At 44.1% G+C, this 17,734-nt stretch overlaps 1 protein-coding gene across 2 annotated transcripts in view; it reads right to left on the reverse strand.

The window, feature by feature from the left end:
- LOC139544108 (nidogen-1-like) overlaps positions 1-17,734 on the reverse strand; it is a 57,803-nt gene that overhangs the window by 33,144 nt on the left and 6,925 nt on the right. For both annotated transcript variants that reach the window (XM_071350882.1, XM_071350873.1), the window contains exons 2-7: positions 11,198-11,500; positions 10,547-10,779; positions 9,219-9,760; positions 3,498-3,638; positions 3,025-3,276; positions 1,086-1,286 (exon numbers count right to left, since the gene is read on the reverse strand). In XM_071350882.1, the coding sequence (XP_071206983.1) occupies positions 1,086-1,286; positions 3,025-3,276; positions 3,498-3,638; positions 9,219-9,760; positions 10,547-10,779; positions 11,198-11,500 (1,672 nt within the window). The remainder of the gene's footprint in view (positions 1-1,085; positions 1,287-3,024; positions 3,277-3,497; positions 3,639-9,218; positions 9,761-10,546; positions 10,780-11,197; positions 11,501-17,734) is intronic.

Raw genomic sequence — 17,734 nt, forward strand, 5'->3', positions numbered from 1 at the left:
AACAAGTCAGACAATGAGTATCTCTTTAAGCATGGTCTAGTAATAAGTATGCTGTGAATGATGTATTGAACCACCCAGACACATCAAAGATACAGTTGTTCTTCTGAACTGAGCTGCAGGACAGGAAGGGAACTGCTCAGTGATTTCACCGTGAGGCCATTGGTGATTTTAAATGGCTGTGATTGGAGAAAACTGAGGATGGAGCAACAACATTGTAGTGACTACACAATAATGACCTAAATTAAGAATAAAAATGTGCAGAATATATACAGAATAGTCCAAAACATGTATTCTGTATGCAACCAGGCAATAAACTACTACTGCAATAAAAGCACACAAAATAATATACTTTTTGGCCTAAATGGAAGTCTTATGTTTGGGGCTAATCCAACACAACACATCACTCAGTAATTTCCTCCTTATTGTCAAGCATAGTGGTGGCTGCATCATGGTATGGGTATTCTTGAGGCAAAGACTGGGGAGTTTTCAGGATAAATAGAAACAGAATGGAGCTAATCACAGGCAAAATCCTAGAGGAAAACCTGGTTCATTCTGCTTTCCAACAAACACTGGGAGAGGAATTTCCCTTTCAGCAGGATAACAACCTAAAACACAAGGCCAAAACACTGGAGTTGCTTTACCAAGTTACAGTTTTGACTTAAATCTGCTTGAAAATCTATGGCAAGACTTGAATATGACACCTTGAAAGAGCTTAAATAATTTTTTAAATAATAAATGGGCAAATATTGCGCAATCCAGGTGTGCAGAGCTCTTAGAGAATTTACCCAAGAAGACTCACAGCTGTAATTGCTGCCAAAAGTGTTTCTAAGACTATGTGTCTCATGAAAAGACTAAGATAGGCTACTATCTGGTTGCACGTAAGAGCAATTTGACTAATAACAACATTGGGATTAATGCTGGCCTTTCTTATGTGATTAGACGTATTACAATCTGTGACAGTGTTGAGTTCCAGGATTGGGGTCAATTCCATTTAAATTCAGGAGATCAAAATAATTTTAGTGAATTGACTCAATTGAAATGGAATTGACTGCATTCCAAGTTATATTGGTGTGGTCATGACTTACGGTTGCTGCCATACTGGTAGATCTCCTTGTATGGGTCGATCTGGACAGTGGAGCCGTGTGGGACCTCAGGGAGACGGCCCTCCAGCTCGGTGCTCACTACCAGGTGGTCGTGCTCGTCGATGCCCTTGAACTCCTGCTTGATGGTCAGCCTCTCGTTGCCCGGTAAGAAGGTCACCTCGGCCTGCCTGGAGAACACGCCACCTGTGAGGGGGAGCGGGATGGTTGAGGGTGGTTGGGGGGTTGAAGGGTGTTTGTGTGCACGTGTGAGTCAGCAGAGATGGTGGTGGGAGAAGGAACGAGAGAGATAACCAAGTCTTATAGGTTCTCTTCAGCTCTTGAGCACAAATGTAGGATCATCTTGCCTTACCCAAAAGCTCAACCATTATGTGATGAAACCCAAAACCTAGCCGTACCGAAGATCAGCATTTAGGGGCAACTTCATTCTGCATCCCCACCCATACCCTTGAGTGTATCCCCCCACTTTTGGTTCTCCCTGGAGCCAACAACATTACACATCAAAAGGGGAACATTTTGAAAGAAGTGAAGCCAGCTGGAGCAACATTTTGAGGCCCGAAAAGCAGAAAAATGCACCGAAAACGGGAACACAGAACAAATTCCCCATAATTTTACCCATCATCGTTCTACCAACAAATCATGGGCTCCCGAGTGGCGCAGCGGTCTATGGCACTGCATCTCAGTGCTAGAGGCGTGTGTCACTGTAGTCCCTGTTTCAAATCCAGGCTGCATCACATCTGACTGTGATTTGGAGTCCCAGGGTGGCACACAATTGGCCCATCGTCGTCCAGGTTTGGCGGGGGTAGGCCGTCATTGTAAATAAGAATTTGTTCTTAACTGATTTGCCTTAAAGTTAAATAAAGGTTACTTTTTTTATGTCCAAGTGGAAGACTAAAGTGGAATTCAACTTGTTGAGGAATGTATCAAAAAGAGGAAGTTAGTCCTAATCACTTGGCACAATTCACTCAAACGTCCACGTATACCACTCAAATGGCCAGTAGAGCATGTACTTTCCCTGAGCAAAGAGATTGGCAGTGTCCGAATACCCTTACTTGCGTTCTAAATAGTAGGCAAAAAAATAACATTTTATAGAACATATGTGAAATGTGGAAAATGTTGTATGCTTTAAATGCCAGGATGTCATACTCATTTCGGCTTTTAATCTAGTAGAATTCGCTACACACTAGTGAGGAATAGAATCGTCTTTGGAGACCAACGTGTGTTTGACAACAGCTGATAATCAGCTGAGGGGACGTGCTGTACCAAAATGAACGAATGGCAGGAATCAACGCAATTGTGTATTAGATGACACATTCTCAGTATGGATGAGCCTAGTATGCTGATATTTGTTGCTTACTGCATTTGTTTTTACTAAACAGTACATTCTTAACAGTATGTAGCACTGTTAGTACAAAGTATGCAGTTTAGGTAAGTACTATGTAAGCCAGATTTTGGATATGTACAAAAAAATCTGTCATTCAAAGAGAGCAAATAAATCAAACTAATCAAAGTTAACTTGAATAAATGTTGACCTAAGCAGCAATCCCACAGCGGTCATTCACACCTGTCTTTGAAGGACATCTCATTAGACCACAGCAAACAAAGTCCCAAGCCCCAGGTGCTTTTGCTACAATGGAAGGAGAAGCAAAACCAAATGCGACCCTATTCACATTAGAAAAGCCTATGGCACTTTCTCAAATGTTTTTCCTTGATAATTCGTCGCCTCTTTCTCCAAACGCATTGAAGCAGAAGATCAGAGTGCCCTTCTCATGGACATTCTCCAGGGCAAGGAAGTCTTGAGAAAGACGCTATGAATCAAGAAAGCGAGGAATCACTTTTGTGATTCACCCAATGTCAGCTCTTACCTTAAAACAACTCTTAATGACACAACAATGTGCAAGATAATCGGCGAACCAGCTCTTACCGATGATGCTGAAGCCGTTCTCATAGCCGGGCTGCTCCAGAGCGAAGGCCCAGCCGATGACCCCTCCCAGGGAAGAGAGGGGCTGCAGGGAGGGTCCCAAGCCGGCCGGGATGGTGCTGATGGCCACGTAGGCACGCCCATCGTTGGCCACCACATATGAGTGCAGGTCATTGTTGGAAAACTCTAGTGGCGAGGGTGAGTTGCCCACGAACACCCGGCCGTTCACTTTGCCGTTCATCCGCTGGGGCTTACCTGCGTGTGGAATGTGAGGAAATTAACTTAATTTAATTAGATTTCAATTAATGTAACTGATGTGTGACTGTGTGTCAAGCATTCCGGTTTTCAATTTCTTTATAAAATATTGAATCATTCTAAAACTTTATTTCACATATTTCATTAACGAAGGTAGCAGGATAGCCCTAACCCTTATTACACAAATACTGTATGTACTTTGGGTATGGGGTTATTCCTACCTTCAGCCACACAATCCTTGCCGTTGCCATAGAAACCAGGCCTACAGTGGCAGCAGTAGCCATTGGTGTAGTCCTTACAGTCAGCGAAGGACGAGCACTTCTGCCTGTTACTGGTGCATGTCTCAGAATTGTATGCAAACACTGCCGAAAATAAGACAAACCCCATTGTTAGAAAAAATAAAAAAAAATGAAAAAAAGGTGCTGTCTAGAACCTAAAAGGGTTATCCGGCTGTCCCCATAGGAGAAACCTTTGAAGAACCCTACATGGAACCCAAAGGGTTCTACCTGGAACCAAAAAGAGTTCTACCTAGAATCAATAAGGATTCTCCTATGGGGACAGTCAAATAATCATTTTGGAACCCTTTTTTCTAAGATTGTAATTTCATCGGAGCCCTTGTTTGCTACAAAATACTTTAGCAGGCCGGTTAAACAAAGAAGCTTGGCTAAAAACAAAACAGCACAAAACAAAGCAGCATGCCTTGCCCTAACCGCACACACAGAACTAACATCAACAACAGATAGTCTATCATGGTTGAGGGTTGAGGAGAAATGTACTTCTTCTCTTCTAGTCTTTTTAAGAAACGCGTGTGTTGAAAATGCCTCACCAATTGCACAATCTATTTGCATACACATCAAACAGACGTACAGTGCATTCGGAAAGTATTCAGACCCCTTGACTTTTTACATATTTTGTTACGTCACAGCCTTCTTCTAAAATTGATTACATGCAAATCAATCTACACGCAATACCCCATAACAACAAAGCAAAAACAGGTTTTTAGAAATTTGTGCAAATGTATAAAAACCAAAAAACACAAATACCTTATTTACATAAGCATTCAGACCCTTTGCTATGAGACTAGAAATTGAGCTCAGGTGCATCCTGTTTCCATTGATCATCCTTGAGATGTTTCTCAAACTTGATTGGAATACACCTGTGGTAAATTCAATTGATTGGATATGATTTGGAAAGGCACACACCTGTCCATATATATATTTTTTCACCTTTATTTAACCAGGTAGTCTAGTTGAGAACAAGTTCTCATTTACAACTGCGACCTGGCCAAGATAAAGCAAAGCAGTGCGACACAAACAACACAGAGTTACACATGGGATAAACAAACGTACAGTCAAATAACACAATAGAGAAGTCTATATACAGTGTGTGCAAATGTAGTAAGATTAGGGAGGTAAGGCAATAAATAGGCCATAGTAGCGAAATAATTACAATTTAGCAATTAAGCACTGGAGTGATAGATGTGCAGAAGATGAATGTGCAAGTAGAGATACTGGGGTGCAAAGGCCAAAAAATAAATAACAATATGGGGATGAGGTAGTTGGGTGGGCTATTTACAGATGGGCTGTGTACAGGTGCAATGATCGGTAAGCTGCTCTAACAGCTGATGCTTAAAGTTAGTGAGGGAGATATAAGACTCCAACTTCAGTGATTTTTGCAATTCGTTCCAGTCATTGGCAGCAGAGAACTGGAAGGAAAGGCGGCCAAAGGAGGAGTTGGCTTTGGGGATGACCAGTGAAATATACGCGTGATACGGGTGGGTGCTGCTATGGTGACCAGTGAGCTGAGATAAGGTGGGGTTTTACCTAGCAAAGACTTATAGATGACCTGGAGCCAGTGGGTTTGGCGATGAATATGAAGCGAGGGCCAGCCAACGAGAGCAAACAGGTCACAGTGGTGGGCAGTATATTGAGCTTTGGTGACGAAACGGATGGCACTGTGATAGACTACATCCAATTTGCTGCATAGACTGTTGGAGGCTATTTTGTAAATGACATCGCCGAAGTCAAGGATCGGTAGGATAGTCAGTTTTACGAGGGTATGTTTGGCAGCATGAGTGAAGGATGCTTTGTTTGCGAAATAGGAAGCCAATTCAAGATTTCATTTTGGATTGGAGATGCTTAATGTGAGTCTGGAACGAGAGTTTACAGTCTAACCAGACACCTAGGTATTTATAGCTGTCCACATATTCTAAGTCAGAACCGTCCAGAGTAGTGATGCTAGACGGGCGGGCGGGTGCGGGCAGCGATCGGTTGAAGAGCATGCATTTAGTTTTACTTGCATTTAAGAGCAGTTGGAGGCCACGGAAGTTGAGTGTTGTAGGCCCAGAAGTATACAGAATGGTGTCGTCTGCGTAGAGGTGGATCAGAGAATCACCAGCAGCAAGAGCGACATCATTGATGTATACAGAGAAAAGAGTCGGCCCGAGAATTGGACCCTGTGGCACCCCCATAGAGACTGCCAGAGGTCCAGACAACAAGCCCTCCGATTTGACACACTGAACTCTATATGAGAAGTAGTTAGTGAACCAGGCGAGGCAGTCAATTGAGAAACCAAGGCTGTTGAGTCTGCCGATAAGAATGTGGTGACTGACAGAGTCGAAAGCCTTGGCCAGGTCGATGAAGACGGCTGCACAGTATTGTCTCTTATCGATGGCGGTTATGATATCGTTTAGGACCTTAAGCGTGGCTGAGGTGCACCCATGACCAGCTCGGAAACCAGATTGCATCGTGGAGAAGGTACGGTCGGATTCGAAACGGTCAGTGATCTGTTTGTAAACTTGGCTTTCGAAGAGTTTACAAAGGCAGGGTAGGATAGATATAGGTCTGTAACAGTTTGGGTCTAGTGTCTCTCCCTTTGAAGAGGGGGATGACCGCGGCAGCTTTCCAATCTTTAGGGATCTCAGACGATACGAAAGAGAGGTTGAACAGGCTAGTAATAGGGGTTGCAACAATTGCGGCGGAAGGTCCAGATTGTCTAGCCCAGGTGATTTGTAGGGGTCCAGATTTTGCAGCTCTTTCAGAACATCAGCTATCTGGAGGAGAAATGGGGGAGGCTTGGGCAAGTTGCTGTGGGGGGTGCAGAGCTGTTGACCGGGGTAGGGGTAGCCAGGTGTAAAGCATGGCCAGCCATAGAAAAATGCTTATTGAAATTCTCGATTATCGTAGATTTATCGGTGGTGACAGTGTTTCCTAGCCTCAGTGCAGTGGGCAGCTGGGAGGAGGTGCTCTTATTCTCCATGGACTTTACAGTGTCCCAGAACTTTTTGGAGTTTGTGCTACAGGATGCAAATTTCTTTTGAAAAAGCTAGCTTTGCATTCCTAACTTTCTGTGTATATTGGTTCCTAACTTCCCAGAAAAGTTGTATATCGCTGGGGCTATTCAATGCTAATGCAGTATGCCACATTATGTTTTTGTGCTGGTCAAGGGCAGTTAAGTCTGGAGTGAACCAAGGGCTATATCTGTTCTTAGTTCTACATTTTTTGAATGGGGCATGCTTATTTAAGATGGTGAGGAAAGCCCTTTTAAAGAATAACCAGGCATCCTCTACTGATGGAATGAGGTCAATATCCTTCCAGGATACCCGGGCCAGGTCGATTAGAAAGGCCTGCTCGCTGAAGTGTTTTAGGGAGCGTTTGGCAGCGATGAGGGGTGGTCGTTTGACCGCGGACCCATTACGGACGCAGGCAATGAGGCAGTGATCGCTGAGATCCTGGTAGAAGACAGCAGAGGTGTATTTAGAGAGCAGGTTGGTCAGGATGATATCTATGACGGTGCCCATGTTTACGGATTTAGGGTTGTACCTGGTAGGTTCCATGATAATCTGTGTGAGAATGAGGGCATCTAGCTTAGATTGTTGGACGGCCGAGGTGTTAAGCATATCCCAGTTTAGGTCACCTAACAGTACGAACTCTGAAGATAGATGGGGGACAATCAATTCACATATAGTGTCCAGGGCACCGCTGGGGGCTGAGGGGGGTCTATAACAAGCGACAACAGTGAGAGACTTATTTCTGGAAAGGTAGATTTTAAAAGTAGAAGCTCAAACTGTTTGGGCACAGACCTGGATAGCATGACAGAACTCTGCAGGCTATCTCTGCAGTAGATTGCAACTCCACCACCTTTGGCAGTTCTATCTTGGTGGAAAATGTTGTAATTGGGGATGGAAATGTCAGAATATTTGGTGGCCTTCCTAAGCCAGGATTCAGACATGGCTAGGACATCAAGGTTGGCGGAGTGTGCTAAAGCAGTGAATAAAACAAACTTAGGGAGGAGGCTTCTGATGTTAACATGCATGAAACCAAGGCTTTTACGGTTACAGAAGTCAACAAATGATAGCGCCTGGGGAATAGGAGTGGAATAGAAGATCCCACAGTTGACAGTGCATGTCAGAGCAAAAACCAAGCCATGAGGTCGAAGGAATTGTCACTCCAATAGAGCTCCAAGACAGGATTGTGACGAGGCACAGATCTGGGCAAGGGTACCAAAAAATGTCTCCAGCATTGAAGGTCCCCAAGAACACAGTGGCCTCCATCATTCTTAAATGGAAGAAGTTTGGAAGCAACAAGACTCTTCCTAGAGCTGGCCGCCCGGCCTAACTGGTCACTCTGCCAGACGGAAGCCACTCCTCAGTAAAAGGCACATGACAGCCCTCTTGGAGTTTACCGAAGGGCACCTAAAGGACTTTCAGACCTTGAGAAACAAGATTCTCTGGTCTGATGAAACCAAGATTGAACTCTTTGGTCTGAATGCCAAGTGGGAATGTCTGAAGGAAACCTGGCACCATCCCTATGGTGAAACATGGTGGTAGCAGTATCATGCTGTGGGGATGTTTTTCAGCGGCAGGGACTGAGGGAAAGATGAACGGAGCAAAGTACTGAGAGACCCTTGATGAAAACCTGCTCCAGAGTGCTCAGGACCTCAAACTGGGGCAAAGGTTCACCTTCCAACAGGACAATGACCCTAAGCACACAGCCAAGACAACGCAGGAGTGGCTTTGGGACAAGTCTCTGAATGTCCTTGAATGAACATCTCTGGAGAGACCGGAAAATAGCTGTGCAGCGACGCTCCCCATCCAACCTGACAGAGCTTGAGAGGATCTGCAGAGAAGAATGGGAGAAACTCCCCAAATACAGGTGTGCCAAGCTTGTAGTGTCATACCCAAGAAGACTTGAGTCTGTAATCACTGCCAAAGGTGCTTCAACAAAGTACTGAGTAAAGGGTCTGAATACTTATGTAAATGTGATATTTCAGTTTTTTATTTTAAATAAATGTGCAAAAATGTATAAAAAATATGTTTTTGCTTTGTCATTATGGGTTATTGTGTGTAGATTGTTGAGGGAAAAAAACAATTTCATAAATTTTAGAATAAGGCTGTAACAAAATATGCAAAAAGTCAAGGTGTCTGAATACTTTCCTAATGCACTGTACATTCCCCATCAGACACGCCACTATGAGTTTCTTCACGGTACCCAAACCAAAAACAGATTTAATGCGTCGCTCAGAATGCTCTGCCTCCAGAGCTTACTCAGGCAAAACCAAGATTAGCTTTAAAAAACAAACAGAAAATGTATCACAGTGCATCTCCTCTTTCTAAACATCTAATTTAACTGTACTGTAGGAATATGAATAGTGTGTAAATAGTATTTTTGTTGTCTCTTGGTGTCTTTCCTATATATAACTTAGCTGTTTACGTTTTTTAAATTTAATGTAATATCTTATGTTGTTCTTGTCTATAACTGTTCGGTACTTTGTCATGTATTTGTATGTTTTATGTGGACCCCAGGAAGCGTAGCTGCTGCATGTGCATTAGCTAATGGGAATCCTAATAAACTAAACTAAACCAATGTTTATGTCATGGCAGTCTTGACTAGGATTCTATTTCAGACACAGATTCAATTGTTGTCGTTTCTTTCATGGCTTACCATCAACATCAAGGGCATCATCTTCATCCACGACCACCACCTGTGGGGTTTGAGGCTGGTAGTGGGGTGGCTGCAGCTGGGCCGGCTGGACCGGCTCAGGGTATCTGGTCTGGACCGTCTCAGGGTATCTGGTCTGGACCGGCTCAGGGTACCTGGTCTGGACCGGCTCAGGGTAGCTGGTCTGGACCGGCTCAGGATAGATGGTCTGGACCGGCTCAGGGTAGCTGGTCTGGACTGGCTCAGGGTACCTGGGCTGGGGCGGCTCAGGGGCAACAGGGTATCTGGGCTGGTACTGGACCGGGTGGACAGTTGGGGGCAGCTCTGGCTCAGGTGTCTCCTCTTCCTCCTCGTAGGGAGGGAATTCAATCTCTTGTTGTTCTCCAGTGTTTCTGGGTGGAAACTCTGGCACGGGCTCCACCTGCCCAACTGCCACGCCCTCCTCCGGGGACAGGTTCGTGACCTGGCCTGGGGTGATGGAGGAGAAGAACGGGGAGGTGCCGATCTCGTACACCCACACACCACGCCTGCCTGAATTGGTCTCCCTAGCGGAAGACAGAATGGATCATTATGAGACCTACCTCTATGAAGAAGCTTTATGCATATGTCAGGTTATTGAAATCATTACATATTTACCATAATGCAATGTAACTATGCAAATACCAGGTCAAAACATAATGACACGGCCTCCCGGGTGGCGCAGTGGTCTAGGGCACTGCATCGCAGCGCTAGCTGCGCCACCAGAGTCTCTGGGTTCGTGCCCAGGCTCTGTCGCAGCCGGCCGCGACCGGGAAGTCCGTGGGGCGACGCACAATTGGCCTAGCGTCGTCCGGGTTAGGGAGGGTTTGGCCGGTAGGGATATCCGTGTCTCATCGCGCTCCAGCAACTCCTGTGGCGGGCCGGGCGCAGTGCGCGCTAACCAAGGGGGCCAGGTGCACGGTGCTTCCTCCGACACATTGGTGCGGCTGGCTTCCGGGTTGGAGGCGCGCTGTGTTAAGAAGCAGTGCGGCTTGGTTGGGTTGTGTTTCGGAGGACGCATGGCTTTCGACCTTCGTCTCTCCCGAGCCCGTACGGGAGTTGTAGCGATGAGACAAGATAGTAATTACTAGCGATTGGATACCACGAAAATTCGGGAGAAAAGGGGGTAAAAAAAATTAAATTAAACTAAAAAAACTTCTTTTTTTTTAAACATAATGACAGAAACCTAACCAAGTTTTCTATGAATAACACTTACTAAGCCTATGTAAAGTTCTTGGAGCATCTGGAAGCGCACTATAGAAATCCAATCAATCAATCATCCAATCAACCCATCCACCAACCAATCAACTTACTCGGAGAGCTGTCTGACGGACGCCTCGTCATCGGTGGCGATGCGGTAGTAGGGCCCCTGGCTGCTGCTCCAGCTGAACCAGGGCTGGACCAGGCCCTGGCTGAAACCGGCGTGAACTGGTTCGCTCTGGCCCGCCACAGGCGTGGAGATGTACTGCAGCCCCTCCCTGGGGTAGAACAAGATGGCGTAGGAGGCGGACGCCATGGACGCCACCACCAGCTGGAAGGTGTTTCTCTACATGATAGAAAGAAAAGATAGAAGAGGGAAACTGAGTCCTAGCACCCTATTACTTCTTTAGTGCACTACCTTTGAGTCTGGCTTGGTAGAGTGAATTAAATATGTAACAAAAAAATCTATGTAGCCCACCACAAAAACTGCAAACAGGTAACACAGTTGGAAGGACTATGTGACCATGAGTAATATCACTCTAACTATACTGTACCTGCAACTACATTGTACAATGTATGGGTTTTAGGCAACTTCATATTAGGTGGATAGAAAAGATGGTGTCAAATTATAATTTCAAATGCTATCCATATCAACGTTGCATTAAAACAAGTTTATCAACAATTCAATATATCCAATGACATATTTTAAAATACATAAAATGAATATGACCCTATCTAGGCCAATCTATGAGGGTCCTCCTTACCTTTCTGTCCAGCCCATCTCCTCGGCCAGGCGAGCCGTGCGCCGCCACGTTCTCCCATGTGATGATTAAGGCGTGGGTGGGCTTGATCTCGTCGTCCTGAGGGAATGCCTGGCTGATGTGGTCAGTGGTCCGGAGAAGCACGGATGGCCTGCTGTCCTGCCGGTAGTACACCTTCCCCACTCCGTCGCTGTTGTCCAGATCTCCGAGGAAAGCCGCTATCATTCCGAAGCTGGCAGGCATCTTTCCCAGGTACTCAGACTCCACCTTAGGTTCTTCTACTGCCAGAAAGCCATTGGTGTTGATCTGGGATTGGATTATCGCAGATGTGTTATCATCAGCAAAGACATGAATGATCGTTTTTCTGCAGAATTTTCTGCAACCTCAAGATTTTCTCATAACGCCAAAGTTAAATATAGCCTACAGTTCAAATAGGTTTTTGGATAATGATGTTTTTGAACCACAGTGTGGTAGAAGTCGCAATTGTCAATGTCCATGATACAATCGGAGATCCTGTCACTTTTTACCCCAAAACTGCTGGGAATGACCGGCTGTGGGGTTCAGAAAGTAAATTTTATCATGATGACTTCAACTAGAATTTAAATGTTAGGAATTTTGACAATGGTAAGCGATTGTAGCTATGAAAACATGTTCAAGTGAACCCTCTCCTGCTGCAAACTCGGTTAAGTAAATATCCGGTTTTCCAGCACGGTCAGGGTCCTCGTGAAAATAGTTGCCCAGTGAATCATAACATGCCATGACCCTTCCTTCACATTAGTTAAGGCTTCCTCCCCTCCCCCCCAGGGAACATGCGGTATCTGTCTCCCCCTATTGTGAAAGATGTCTGAGGTTCCCCCTACTGATCTAGGAGCAGTTCAACCTGGACAAGGCCTGACTGCTTTATTTATACACTACATGACCAAATGTGTGGACATCTGCTTGTCAAACATCTCATTTCAAAATCATAGGCATTAATATCGAGTTGGTCCCCCCTTTGCTGCTATAACAACCTACACTCTTCTAGGAAGGCTTTATACTAGATGTTGGAACATTGCTGCAGTTTCCAATCAGTCACAAGAGCATTAGTGAGGTCGGGTACTGATATTGGGCGATTAGGCCGGGCTCACAGTCGGCGTTCCAATTCATCCCAAAGGTGTTCGATGGGGTTGAGGTCAGTGCTCTTTGCAGCCCAGTCAAGTTCTTCCACACCGATCTCGACAAACCATTTCTGTATGGACCTCGCTTTGTGCACGAGGGCATTGTCATGCTGAAACAGGAAAGGGCCTTCCCCAAATTATTGCCACAAAGTTGTAAGCACAGACTCATTTAGAATGTCATTGTATGCTGTAGCGTTAAGATTTCCCTTCACTGGAACTAAGGGGCCTAGCCCGATCCATGAAAAACATCCCCAGACCATCATTCCTCCTCCACCAAACTTTACATTTTGGTGCATTCGGGCAGGTAACGTTCTCCTGGCATCCACCAAACCCAGATTCGTCCGTCAGACTGCCAGATGGTGATGTGTGATTAATTACTGCAGAGAATGCGTTTCCACTGCTCCAGAGACCAATGGCAGCGAGCTGTACACCACTCCAGCCAATGCTTGGCATTGCGCATGGTGATCTTAGGCTTGTGTGTGGCTGCTCGGCCATGGAAACCCATTTCATGAAGTGACCAACTAACAGTTCTTGTGCTAACGTTGCTTCCAGAGGCAGTTTGGAACTTGGTAGTGAGTGTTGCAACCGAAGACAGTCGATTTTACGTGCTGCATCACTCGACGGTCCCGTTCTGTGAACTTATGTGGCCTATCACTTCACGGCTGAGCCCTTGTTGCTCCTAGACATTTCCACTCCACAATAACAGCACTTACAGTTGACCGGGGCAGCTCTGGCAGAAATTTGACAAACTGACTTGTTGGAAAGTTGGAATGATGGTGCCACGTTGAAAGTCACTGAGCTCTTCAGTAAGGCCATTCTATTGCCGATGTTTGTCTATGGCAGTGGTTCTCAATCCTGGTCCTGGGCACCCAAAGGGGTGCACATTTGTATTTTTGCTTTAGCACTACAAGCCTGATTCAAATCATAAAAGCCTCATGATGAGTTGATAATTTGAATCAGCTGTGTAGTGTTAGGGCAAAAACAAAAATGTCCCCAGGACCAGGATTGAGATCCAGTGGTCTATGGAGATTGCATGGCTCTGTGCTCGATTGTATACACCCTTTAGCAACAGGTGTGGCTGAAATAGCCGAATCCACTAATTTGAAGGGTTTTCCACATACTTTTGTATATACAATGCTTTCGGAAAGTATTCAGAGCCCTTCCGTTTTTCCACATTTTGATCAAAATCAAATTCAATTTTATTTGTCAAATGCACCAAATACAACAGGTGTAGACGTCACAGTGAAATGCTTACTTACATGCCCTTAACCAACAATGCAGTTTTAAGAAAAATACCAAAAGAAAAATAAGAAATAAAAGTAACCAATACGTTACAACCCTTATTCTAAAATTGATTGACAAAAAAATCCTCATCAATCTACAAACAAAACCCCATAATGACAAAGCAAAAACTGATTTTTAGATATTTTTTCAAATGTATAAAAAATTTAAAACAGAAATACCTTATTTACAAAAGTATTTAGACCCTTTGCTATGAGACTCGAAATTGAGCTCAGGTGCATCCTGTTTTCCTTGATCAACCTTGAGATGTTTCTACAACTTGATTGGTCCCACAGTTGACAATGCATGTCAGAGCAAAAACCAAGCCATGAGGTTGAAGGAAATGTCCGTAGAGCTCCGAGACAGGGTTGTGGGGAGGCACAGATCTGGGTAAGGGTATAAAAAATGTATGCAGCATTGAAAGTCCCCAAGCACACAGTGGCCTCCATCATTCTTAAATGGAAGAAGTTTGGAACTACCAAGACTCTACTTAGAGCTGGCCACCCGGCCAAACTGAGCCATCGGGGGAGAAGAGCCTTGGTCAGGGAGGCGACCAAGATCCCGATGGTCACTCTGACAGAGCTCCAGAGTTCCTCTGTGGAGGTGGGAGAACCTTCCAGAAGGACAACCATCTCTGCAGCACTCCATCAATCAGGCCTGTATGGTAGTGGCCAGACGGAAGCCACTCCTCAGTAAAAGGCACATGACAGCCCGCTTGGAGCTTGCTAAAAGGCACCTAAAGGACTCTCAGACCATGAGAAACAAGATTCTCTGATCTGATGAAACCAAGATTGAACTCTTTGGCCTGAATGCCAAATGTCAAGTCTGGAGGATGTTTTTCAATGGCAGGGACTGGGAGACTAATCAGGATCGAGGGAAATATTAACAGAGAAAAGTACAGAGAGATCCTTGATGAAAACCTGCTCCAGAGCGCTCAGGACCTCAGACTGTAGCGAAGGTTCACCTTTCAACAGTACAACAACCCTAAGCACACAGCCAAGACAATGCAGGAGGGGCTTCGGGACAAGTCTCTGAATGTCTTTGAGTGGCCCAACCAGAGCACGGACTTGAACCCGATCAAACATCTCTGGAGAGACCTGAAAATAGATGTGCAGCGATGCTCCCCATCCAACCTGACAGAGCCCCAAATACAGGTGCGCCAAGCTTGTAGCAACATACCCAAGAAGACTCGAGGCTGTAGTTGCTGCCAAAGGTGCTTCAACAAAGTACCGAGTAAAGAGTCTGAATACTTAAGTAAATGTGATATTTCCATTGTTGTTTTTTTTATGAATTTGCAAAAATGTCTAAAAACCTGTTTTTGCTTTGTCATTATGACATACTGTTTATAAATTGATGAGGGGAAGAAAAACAATTCAATTCATTTTAGAATAAGGCTGTAAACGTAACAAAATGTGGAAAAAGTCAAGGGGTCTGAATACTTTCCGAATGCATTGTAGTGTAGTCAAATCATAATAAACAACAGAGAAGAAAAACTGGTCTAAGGCCAGTGCTTGGGAATTTCCTCCTATACTGTGAAATATGGATATGAGTCGTTGACCTATATTGTATTGTGATACACTGAGTATACCGAACATTAGGAAGACCTTTTTACTATTGATTTGCACTGCAAAAACACTACAATAAATACTGTAGTATTTATTGTCGTATACTGTAGTATTTACAGTTAACTATAGTACAATTTTTTTTTAATATACTATAGTAATTCATGTAGTGTTCTTGCGGACTGTACTATACTGTAGTATTTACTGTAGTGATTTTACAGACTGTAGTATTTACTGTTGTGTTTTTGCGTAAATTACTGTAGTACAGTGTCTTCAGAAAATATTCACACCCCTTGACTTTTTACAGTTGTGTTACAGCCTGTATTTAAAATAGATTTTGTGACACTGGCCTACACACAATACTTCATAATGTCAACGTGGAATCATGTTTTAATCGATTTTTACAAATGAATTTAAAATGAAACCTGAAATGTCTTGAGTCAATAAGTATTCAACCCCTTTATTATTGCAAACATAAATACGTTCAGGAGTAAAAATGAGCTTAACAAGTCACATAATAAGTTGCATGGACTCACTGTGTAAAATAATAGTGTTTAACATGATTTTTGAATGACTACCTCATCTCTGTACCCCACACATACAATTATCTAGTGGAGAAATACTAAAAGAGCACAATTCCCATAACCTGTAGGTAAGACTGGGGTCTGAATGGATAGTTCAGAGCTTCTGCTCTTTTCAATAACCTGTAGGGAACACAATATATGGTCTATACTTTATACTAGCTACCAGCCAACAAAGCCATAAGCCTCGGGTGCCTTTGCTACAACGGAAGAAGCAATGGGACGCAAATCACATCTGACAAGTCTCGTGTATTTAAATCAACTGTGTTTAGCCTAAAGAAAAATAGCTCAAATAGAATTTGAAATCTTTCAAATAGTTTAGCTGTGCTTGACTGAACTTGCCTGGCACAATGGACCTAATTGATAAGTCTCAAAAGTGCACCTGGCGGGTGCAAGCAAACACACATAGTTCTTGACAGACTTAGAATATTTGAGCCTAGGTCTAGCTGGAATTACTTGTGAATTTAGCTTGCTCTCTTTAGAGAGAGAGTGGAACTACCTGGAGAAAACGGCGGATAACAACTACTTACGGCACAAGGAGAAATAGCGGAACTAAACAAATGTTAAGTCCATTCTCCCATCCGGTTGAATGAATTTGAAAAGCCGGAGGGATTTAGCTGGCTAAACTATTTGAAAGATTTCAGATAATATTTGAAATATTTGTCTTTAGGCTAAACACCGTTGATTTAAATACATGAGACTTGTATCCACACATGACCGTAAGTCGCTTTGGAATAAATACCATATATTATTATTATTATCTGGCGATAGCCTTTGGCTTGGACCAAAGGAGAATCTAGACTACAGTACTACATCTGTTTCAGGCTCTCAGGCTCAGCCCTTGGCTCTCGTCTCTAAACGACACTTCATCCAAAGGAACGCATGAATGACAAAAGCATCTGGGTGAATAGCTGCCCTCACAGCAGGTATTTGACTTGAAGAAAATGCCTGTAGTGCAGGAGTCGCTTGGCTGCAATGTGACAAGAATTTGGCTTAAAGTCCTCCAGGGGTTGAAAAGACAGGAAGCCCTTCTCTTTGTTTCGGTTATGGTCTTGGACATCAAACTAAAGCCGACCGTAGGCATTACCAATATCACTTTAGGAGACCCTTTCCATGTACCCAAATTAAGCCACTCCTGGATTTTGAAAGCCTGCTCAATAGAGAATCTGACATTCTCCCCTGAGTAGGCTTTCAGAATCCAGAAGTGGGCTTAATCTGGATACGTGGGCTTAGAAAATGACTTTTTAGTCCAGGAATATAGGTTTACTCTGGGTCTGGAAGAGCGCACCCAAGAGAAAACTGTGAAGTTCAAGGCTGTAAAGTTATGCAAAGAACGCTGTAAAGGCTCTAAAGCTTTCCTGAGAGGCACGAACAGGAACAGCATCTTGGTTACATCATACAGACACTTGGGATCATAATTATCAGTTGAGGGGAAAGACAAGCAGAGAGAGAGACAGAGAGACAGAGAGACAGAGAGAGAAGATGAACCAACTACTTGTTTTCTTAGAAAGAGAGAGAGAGAGAGAGATATATATAGAGGAGGAAGTGAGAAGACAAACCAACTACTTGTTTTCTTAGACAGAAAGAGAGATATATATATATATATATATATATATATATATATATATATAGAGAGAGAGAGAGAGAGAGAGAGAGAGAGAGAGAGAGAGAGAGAGAGAGAGAGAGAGAGAGAGAGAGAGAGAGAGAGAGAGAGAGAGAGAGAGAGAGAGAGAGAGAGAGAGAGAGAGAGAGAGAGAGAGAGAGAGAGAGAGAGAGAGAGAGAGAGAGAGAGAGAGAGAGAGAGAGAGAGAGAGAGAGAGAGAGAGAGAGAGAGAGAGAGAGAGAGAAGAGAGAGAGAGGAGCGAGAGAGAGAGAGAGAGAGAGAGAGAGAGAGAGAGAGAGAGAGAGAGAGAGAGAGAGAGAGAGAGAGAACGAACCAAGCAGTCTTGCCTCCTGTCC

This window comes from Salvelinus alpinus, chromosome 2 (genome assembly GCF_045679555.1).
Source record: "Salvelinus alpinus chromosome 2, SLU_Salpinus.1, whole genome shotgun sequence".
NCBI classification, from domain to species: domain Eukaryota; kingdom Metazoa; phylum Chordata; class Actinopteri; order Salmoniformes; family Salmonidae; genus Salvelinus; species Salvelinus alpinus.